Genomic DNA, 8,938 nt, shown 5'->3' on the forward strand with positions numbered 1-8,938 from the left:
TTCACGTGGGGAACAGAAGTGTAGGAGCTTGCCCCATCCTCCAACACGCCTCTTAGTCTTGCTAAGGGCACATGAGATGGCTGCGTCCTGCCATTCACTTTACTTCACAATAAAACAGGGCTGATGAGAAGCAGCAAGCAATGGCAAAGCCAATGATCTGAATTTATTGTGGGAAAGTATGCATAACTGCATGCATATGTGCATGTCTGTGTTAGCTTATACCTGTTTGCTTTGCCATTGTTTAATTATCTGGTGGGTGGAGCGGTCCAACAGGCAAAATACAAACCCAGACTATAACATTAAACAAAACCTAATGCAGTGGAAAAGAAAATCTATAACAAAAAGGATTGGTTTCTGTATGCCATGTATTGCTGTGCTTGCACTCCATAAGAGGCTGAGTGTTGGAAGTGGTCCTTTTTGCAGGGTTATCCGCAAACGTTTTGCTTCTGACCTCCTGTTGCTCCTGTGCTGAATTTTCTTTTTGCTGGCTTTAGCACTCTGGGCACTTTACCACTGCTGACCAGTGTTAAAGTGCAAGTGTTCCCTGTCTAAATTGTATTGGTGATTGGTTTATCCATGATTGGCATGTTTCATTTACTAGTAAGTCCCTAGTATAGTGCACCATGTGTGCCCAGGGCCTGTAAATCAAATGCTACTAGTGAGCCTGCAGCACTGATTGTGCCACACACGAGTAGCCCTGTAAACATGCCTAAGACCTTCCACTGCAGTGTCTGTGTGTGCAGTTTTAAACTGCTATTTCGACCTGGCAAGTGCACGCACTTGCAGAACACAAATCTTCCCTTTTATTACATGGAAGTCACCCCTAGGGTAGGCCCCAATGCAGCCCCATGGGCAGGGTGCAGTGTACTTAAAAGGTAGGACACGTACTGGTGTGGTTTACAAGTCCTGATAGTGAAATCCTGCTGCATTAGTTTTTCACTAATGCAAGGACTATCTTTCCCAAAGGGTAACATGGTGATTGCCTTGAAATATTGTTTAGGTGTAATTTCCCATTGGGGAGCAGATAGAGATATGGAGTTTGGGGACTCTGAGCTCCAAATTTAAAAATACATCTTTTGGTGAAGTTGGTTTTTAAATTGTAAGTTTGAAAATGCCACTTTTAGAAAGTGGGCATTTTTTTATCCACTATTATTTGCCTTGGCCTTTCTGTGGAATACACATCTGGGTCAGGATGTCAGTTGGGCTGTTTGTGAATTCACTCTAGACTGTCGCACAATGGGACCTGGGGTGTGCTCTGCATACCCTGATGGGTGTTCCTGAGCAGGAGTGGTGGAAGGAGCTAACACCTACACCTGAATAGGGCTGTGACTGTCCTTACACAGAGCCGTTTCTAACAGCCTCAAGTGTGTTCTGTGGCCAGTAAAGGCAGGGTCTTGTGCATTACAAAGACTTTTCTTTGAAGTTTGCCTACTTCAAAGACAGGAATGGGTCTAAGAATTTGGACCTCAGACCCCCAAAAGTGACGATTGCTTGCGTGGTGGTTCATCTGGTGTTTTGAAGCAACCTTTTAAAGATTTTTCACAGCATGCAAAGGATGTGAAAGAAGGAAGTACATGCTGCATTGACTTGAGTTGTCATGTTGAGCTTGTCTAGCATGATCCCTAGATTTCTTGCCTGGTCTGTGGGTGTTGGTCCTAGTTTCTATGGCCACCATGTGGAGTTCCATGGGGACGTCTTGTTGCCGACGTCCAATTCGTCAGTTTTGTCAAAGTTGAGCTGCAGGCGGTTTGTGCGCATCCAGTCTGCTACCATGGTCAAGCAGTTGCTGCATTTAAGTACTCTTTCTACATATCTTTCATACACTGAAATTGAAAGCACCATCTCAGAATTTATTGCAAGTGCTATGGATTTCCATTTGTTGTGCATGTGTTTCAGATAGGGCTGTGTGCATATGTGAACGAGAAATGGCAACCAAAAGAGTAAAACTGAATCATACTCTTGCTTATGAAGCGCATCTAGATAGATAAATGTATGCATTTAAAGTTATTATTGCAAAATATCCAGGTCTTATGCAGGATTAATCACTATGCATGTTGTATTACTAATACATTGCATTTGTATACCTAAGCAGTGGTCCAAATTTCTAGAGGTTCTAGACATAATTAATATTCTGCGTCTTCTGCCTGAGCTCGCCTCAACACAAGCTGAATAAATAAGTTGTCAAATATCTAATGTACAATTTGGTCCTATGGATGACTTAAGGCTACTTTGCTTTACATTACAGGGGCAAACAGCGTTGTTTATCTATCTGTCGAAGGCTTGAACTCTGCAGTGCGCCAAGGTATTAAAGCAGTGAAAGAAAAGCAAGACGACGGCTTGAACACCAACAATGCACAGGCGGGCTCTGTGGGCCACTGCACCGCCTGTCTAACTGGGCAGTACCCAGTGGAGCTAGAATGGTGATGGGCACAGGTCCTGCTCCCTGAACCGGCGCACTAAAGGACTGCCATCAAGTCGGGAAATACTACGGCATGCAGTAGAGGCCGCAATTCATATGTGAAATTAAGTCAAAATGTACACTTCTAGCAGTTATGGAGTGGAGTGTTCAAGACGTACGTGCCCATGACAACGAGTTTCCAAAGTACTTCACGTATGTCAAAAAACAGTGCTGGCCACTGGTCAAGGAATAGATACGTTTTTAAACGTGCAGTATTTTGGTCTTAAAATCGTAGTACTTTTCTACCCGTAGACAGACTGAATTTCGTTGTGAAGATTTTTGGAAGACTGACGTTTGCCTCCAAGTAAGTTGTAGAGCCAGTTACATGAAGATGCAGTGGGCTATGTTGAAACTGCGTTGGGTACCAAAGCATCTAACATACACTTAATATTTTTCTGGTAGTTGCTTTGACTCTCAATAAAACAATGAGTATATCTTATGTAATGCTGCACACCGCACAGTCACCCTTCAGAGCCCTCACTAGTAGGTCTTGGGTGTTCCATTTCTATAAAGTAGACAATATCTGTTCTAGCTATAAAATGCACTTGAATTCTAGCCAGTACACTTTTGGTAGTCTGCCTTTGATGTATTTGTTTTGACTTATAAGTGATACTTGACAGGCTGAGAAATATGTATCAGTAGAGAGTATTGTTGAATCTGTCAGATTTGCCAGTCTTCTATGCCTTTTAGTGCATATGTGGGTTATACACGTTAAGAAGAATGTTATTCTTGCTGTGATTGTATTCTGAAGACTTTCCAGGTCCATGCAGTCTAGCTGTCGTTGATGTGTGTGTCTGCAAATATTGTTTTACCCAACAATGCACTTTGGTTTGTTGATTTGGCAGAGGCACATTTGCTTTGATGACCTTTCGGTAATGAAACGGTTTATTTTTGTATTGTCTTTAATAAAACCGTACACAAATCCAACCCAGAAATGTGCATCTATGTTTGTGAATGCCTGTAACCAGACGTATACCCCGAGAATAGTTTTGAGTAGTAAATTCAATATTTTGTCATATTCTAATTTAAATTTGCAGTGCCACTTTTAGGAAGCTAGCCTGAAAATTTTACTTTTCTCAACGATCAAGTGATTCTGAAATAGTTATAAATACTCAAGAGATGTGTGCCATGATTCATCAAAATCTCCTACAGACAGTCAAGTAAGGTCAGTCAATAGCGATACTAGAGCAAAGACCACTCGTTAAAGTGGGGATATAGGCACTGACTGCATATAGACTAATAGATTGCTAAAATAGCAGTTCTCATTCTCGCACACATGGAAAAACATAGACTGGTTGCAAAATTGAAGTAACATTAATGTGTCCGACACAGGTCCTGTGACTTGCACATGACACTAGACACAGGCAGTCATGGGTAAACCAAGAGGGACTGTGTTGAGACTGCCTTATGGGACACATCAAATCTGCAGGCATGGAGTCGCAAAGTGGCTGGGGAAGGTGGTGGGGGTTCACAAACAGCATTGGGAAATAAGGTGGAGTCCAGCAGCTGAAATCATGTTACTGAGAGCAGACACAAGTTGAAAAGAGTCTGAGATGAAGATCACCTATGTAGAACAAGATGCTGTGCTGGAGATGCTGAGGGCCAAACAATGCAGAAAACCCACATAGAGGGTCTACCAAAGAAATCTCAAGGCCATCTAAGTAACTGTTCCTGGGAGACACACTTATAAAGGAAGTTAAAAACCAAATGTCTCCCCAGGTTATTTGTTGTAGTACACAGCCCATTAATGCCACCAGGTTCTAGACAGAAAGGTGAAATACTGTTAGACTGGGACCACATACTCAAGATGCAAGACTTATTGGTACCCTAAAATAAGAAAATGTCCTGGGAACATAATCCATGATTCTACTCTACTAGTGCAATACAAGTGCAGTTCTTCCTTTGATGTCAAAAGAATCTTTGAGATTTAGGTTTTAAATACATGTTACTGTTCCAGGCAAACCTGAAAGTGATTGTGGATGGGGGGAAATGTTGTTCACTGAGGTTAAAGAAACCTGAGCCTGAAGCAATACTATAGATGATATCTCTGAGAATGTGATAAATGGCACTGGAAACAACAGAGATATACAAAGGTTTAGGAAGAAGCTTAAAAGACCTACTAAGCTTCAAACTACAAGGGATAAAGCAGCATAATCAATCATTTGAGGACACAACCACAGGACCTGGCATAACTGCATAAGGACTCATCCAACAGTTTGAAATATTGGGGTAACGTAGCCAGAGAAAGCAGCAGTGGTCCAGCAGTTCCGCTAAGCCAGGACCACTTCACGTTCTGTAAAGGTAGGAATAAATTAATACCACAAACACTTAACAGTGTTCAAGGTAACCCAAAAGCAGATACCCTTACTACCTTTAGTCCAGATGGCAACTTGCTGTAAAAACAGTTGTCAGTTTCTGTGACCTCATGCTGTGACTACCAGAAGAAACTCCACGTTTTGTCCCTGATCTTGTGAAGAACCCTGCTCAGCAAAGGGAATGGGGTGCAAAATGAAGGCTCCTGGGCAACTGTATGTTCAATGCATCTATTGCCCAAGCTTGTGGACAAACTTGAGGAGAACAGAATGTTCCTAAAAGAGTGTTGTCCTGGGAAGCAAAAACATCCAGCCATGGTGCCCCAACCTCCTTTGAATTTCCAGAAACAGAAGAGGCAAAGACTCATGGCTAATAAAGATGCAAACACATGTATTAGTCTGTCTACACTGTCACCAGAGGAAGGAGGTTTTCCTATACTCAGTAATAAGACTCCATTCCGTGAGGTAAGAAAATAATTTATTAAGTAACCGTGTAGCAGGGCAAGAGAAGAGCCAACCACCGCCAACTCCCAATCAACCGCCCTCCTACCCTCCCAGGTTCCAATCCCTCTGAAACGTTCAGATTCCATATGAGCAACCCAACACTCAGGTCCCTATCATTGTTCTAGATGGGCGAATCTGGAACCTCTAGAAATACGCAGGTGAGTTATGTATACTTTCATGACTTCTTTGTCAGTTCTTATCTGAATCACCTGATTCTGAAGCAAAGGAGCAAATTACAGTAGGGCTTTGTAAAACACAGCTGGTTCTTTCCATTTCGAAGACGTCTCTTATTTACTGGTCCTAGACTGACTGATCTCCCAATTTCCCCCCCCCCCCCCTTGCAGTGATTGGCATCTGTAGTCCCTACCAGAGAATTTCCCGCCCATCTCGCTGCTACCCTACCCCGCCAAAGTACTGGAGAAAGCAATCAACGCACAACTACAGAATTTCATTGAGGCCAACAACTTCCTGTCCGGTTTCTGCAGCAACCACAGCACAGAGACAGCCCTCCTGGCAGCCAACGACAACATCCGATCACTCCTAGACTGCAGCCACACTGCAGCGCTCGTACTCCTCGACCTCTCAGCAGGCTTCGACATGGCCTCCCACAGCACTCTATGCACCAGACTCCACGACAAAGGAACCCCGCCCTACACATCCAGACCCACAGGAGTCAACTGCGGAGTACCCCAAGGAACCTCACTGAGTCCCACACTTTTCAACGTATACATGGCCCCTCTTGCAGACATTGTCGGAAGCCACAGAATAAACATCGTGTAATATGCCAATGACACACAACTCATTATTTCCCTCACCGAAGACCTGAACCGAGCCAAAAGGAAATTCCTCTCAGGAATGGAAGTTTTAGCCACCTGGATCAGAGAAAGCTGCCTCAAGCTCAAATCCGACAAGACTGAGCTCTTCATCTTCGGAAATGCCACCTCAGCTTGGGACCATTCCTGGTGGCCCACATCTCTCAGCATCCCCCTGCACCGACTGAGCACACCCACAACCTAGGCATCATCCTCAACTCCTCCTTATCCATGACCCTCCAGATAAACTAATTTGCCTCCTCCTGCTCGCACACACTCCGCACACTTCGGCAAATCTTCAGATGGATCCCAGCAGACTGCCGCAGGACAGCCACCCATGCGTTAGTCACAAGCAAGCTCGACTACGGTAACGCCCTCTACACCGGGACCTTGACTACAAACATAAAAAACTACGACTCATCCAGAACGCTGCCGCCAGACTCATCCTGGACCTCCCACACCAAGAACACCTCTCCCAACTCCTGAGGACCCTCCACAGGTTCCCGGCTGAGAAACAAATCACCTTCAAGCTACTTACCCACACTTAGAAGGCCATACACAACGCAGGACCAGCCTACCTGAACTACCGCGTCTCCTTCCTCACCCCGCCAGATCCCTCCACTCCGCCCAGCTGGCACTGGCCACCATCCCTCACATTCGTAAAACCACTGCAGGAGAACGATCCTTCACCTACATCACAGCAAAGAGCTGGAACAACCTCCCCCTGCACCTCAGACAAAGCTCATCACTAACCATCTTCAGGAAGAACCTTAAGATGTGGCTCTTCGGATGAGGCTCCCTCCCCGTTCGCCCCCCACCCAGCGCCTTGAGATCCTCACAGGTGAGTAGCCACGCTTTACAAAAACTGATTGATTGATTGATGATGTGGAGACAAAGGAATACCCCTAGCCAGTTGGGAAGACTCCAACCACCACTGTAGTTTTATCAGTTAATTTTGGGAGACTGGAATCATTTTGACGTTGTTCTTCAAGAATGGTTCTGAGTGAGTTAGTAGATGGTTTACTAGAGAATAGAGCTGTAGGCATGTCTGAGGGACTAAAAGCAAGGTAGCAGCCATGTCCCTGTTGGCACAGAAGACGTGACCTTAATTTTTCCCTTCATGCCTGGGAATGAAAAACAAAACCCCAAATCTGTTCTGAACAAGGCTTCCATGAAAAGCAGACTTTGTACTGGTACCAGGTGCAATTTTTGTTAAAGAGAAATTCATGCCTTGTCACGGTCTCACAAACCAGTTGAACTGCTTCCATGCAGAAAATGAAGCAACGATTAACCAGTCATGTAGATAAGGAAAATCATGTAAATTCCCTCACCAGCAGAGTAAGTACTTTTGTGAACACTTTGAACTGAGGCCAGACCAAATGGAAGCACCCTGAATTTGAGATGTAATCCTGCAGCACAGAATCTTAGGTACCTTTGGAAATCTGGTGAATATAAATTTGCACACAAGCTTCTAGAAGGTCTATTGACACTATAAACATTCCTGGAGACAGTAAGGGGATAATGCTCTACAGGGTGACCATCTTGAATGATTGGTACAACATGTATGCATTCATTTTCCTCAAGTCCAGAACGGGACTGAAATCCTCTGAAGGATTTTGCACTACAAATAGCAAGGAATAACATCTCTGATCTATCTCCTCTTCTAAAAAAAAAAAAAAAAAAAAAAACTAAACTACTGCTTCCTTGCTTAGCAGGCCTTCCTCAACAATTGAAGACAAACTGGGCAGTGAAGAGTAGAAGTCACGTCCAACGAGTCTTCTGCATGCTTACAAAGTCTAACCAATAAGCTTTCTTCACAATTTTTAGAACCCAAGCATCTGTGATGGAAGTCTGCCAAATGCTGAAGAAATTCACCAGCTTTACTCCCAATCTCTTGCTATAGTCCGGACTTGGGAGTTTACTTGACGAACTGGGAGGGTCGGGGGAATAACAGTTTGGAGCCAGAACTTGTCAGAGAGGGATGTGCCCCAGTCACGACCCCTGCTTTAAAAGGTCTGATATGACCCCATTAATGTAGAGACCCTAGGACCAAATGCTAACCAAAATCCAAAACATCCACCTCTGGCTGGTTGTTGAACTTGGACTAGCTGCTTGCTGTCTTCTGTTGATTTTTGTAAAAGATCTTTAAGCTGGGGGGGGGGGGGGGGGGGTGGGGGGGGGGGGGGGGGGGTGGGGGGGGGGGGGGGGGGCGTATAATTTGTCTCTATTGGAAGGAACATGACTTAATAAGGCCTTTTGTGAATTTTAAGCTTTACAGGACCTCAGATGGGGCATTTAACTGAAATGGCTGATCCTGCTGCTGAAACGGCAGCACAAAGACCTCCAAAGTGACATCTGAAAGGGGCACTACTTGCTTTTCTGTCAAGAAAAGCAAGAAAGTACCATACATTCCTTGCTGCATGTCTGCTGCCAGACCTTGAATATCATGTTACAGGTATTGAAAGCATAGGTAGCATAAGTCCCAGACCTCAAAGCAAAATTGAATGCAGTGTGCAACCTTTTACCTGATCCTTCAATCTTCTGGTCTGTGGCATCGGATGGAGTTGCATCCTCAGATATAATCCTTCTTTGTGAGAAAATGCCTGCCATTAACGAATTCACCTTCACCGACTCTTAAATTCCTCTCAAAAGCTTTCCAACTGATAGTTTGTGAACAGAAGTCTCAGAAAATTGGTCTTCTTGTTAGGAGACATTTTATAGCTTTATGTAGGGGGGTGGGGGGGGAGGGCGGCGGAATCGGGTTCCTTATGCCTGTAAAGCAAGAATAAATCTTCTTCCTTCTCTTGCACCTCTGGCTCTCGAAGTGACAGATTCTTACAAAGGTACTGCAC

General features: G+C 44.4%; 1 protein-coding gene across 1 annotated transcript in view; it reads left to right on the plus strand.

Moving 5' to 3' along the window:
- The window catches only part of PPAT (phosphoribosyl pyrophosphate amidotransferase), a 172,770-nt gene extending 169,385 nt beyond the window's left edge, over positions 1-3,385 (plus strand). Inside the window, exon 11 of the mRNA XM_069200814.1 lies at positions 2,246-3,385. Within this exon, the coding sequence (XP_069056915.1) occupies positions 2,246-2,424 (179 nt within the window). The 3' untranslated portion in view covers positions 2,425-3,385. The remainder of the gene's footprint in view (positions 1-2,245) is intronic.
- The last annotated feature ends 5,553 nt before the right edge of the window (positions 3,386-8,938 follow it).

The sequence above is a fragment of the Pleurodeles waltl genome, chromosome 1_2 (genome assembly GCF_031143425.1).
Source record: "Pleurodeles waltl isolate 20211129_DDA chromosome 1_2, aPleWal1.hap1.20221129, whole genome shotgun sequence".
NCBI lineage: Eukaryota > Metazoa > Chordata > Amphibia > Caudata > Salamandridae > Pleurodeles > Pleurodeles waltl.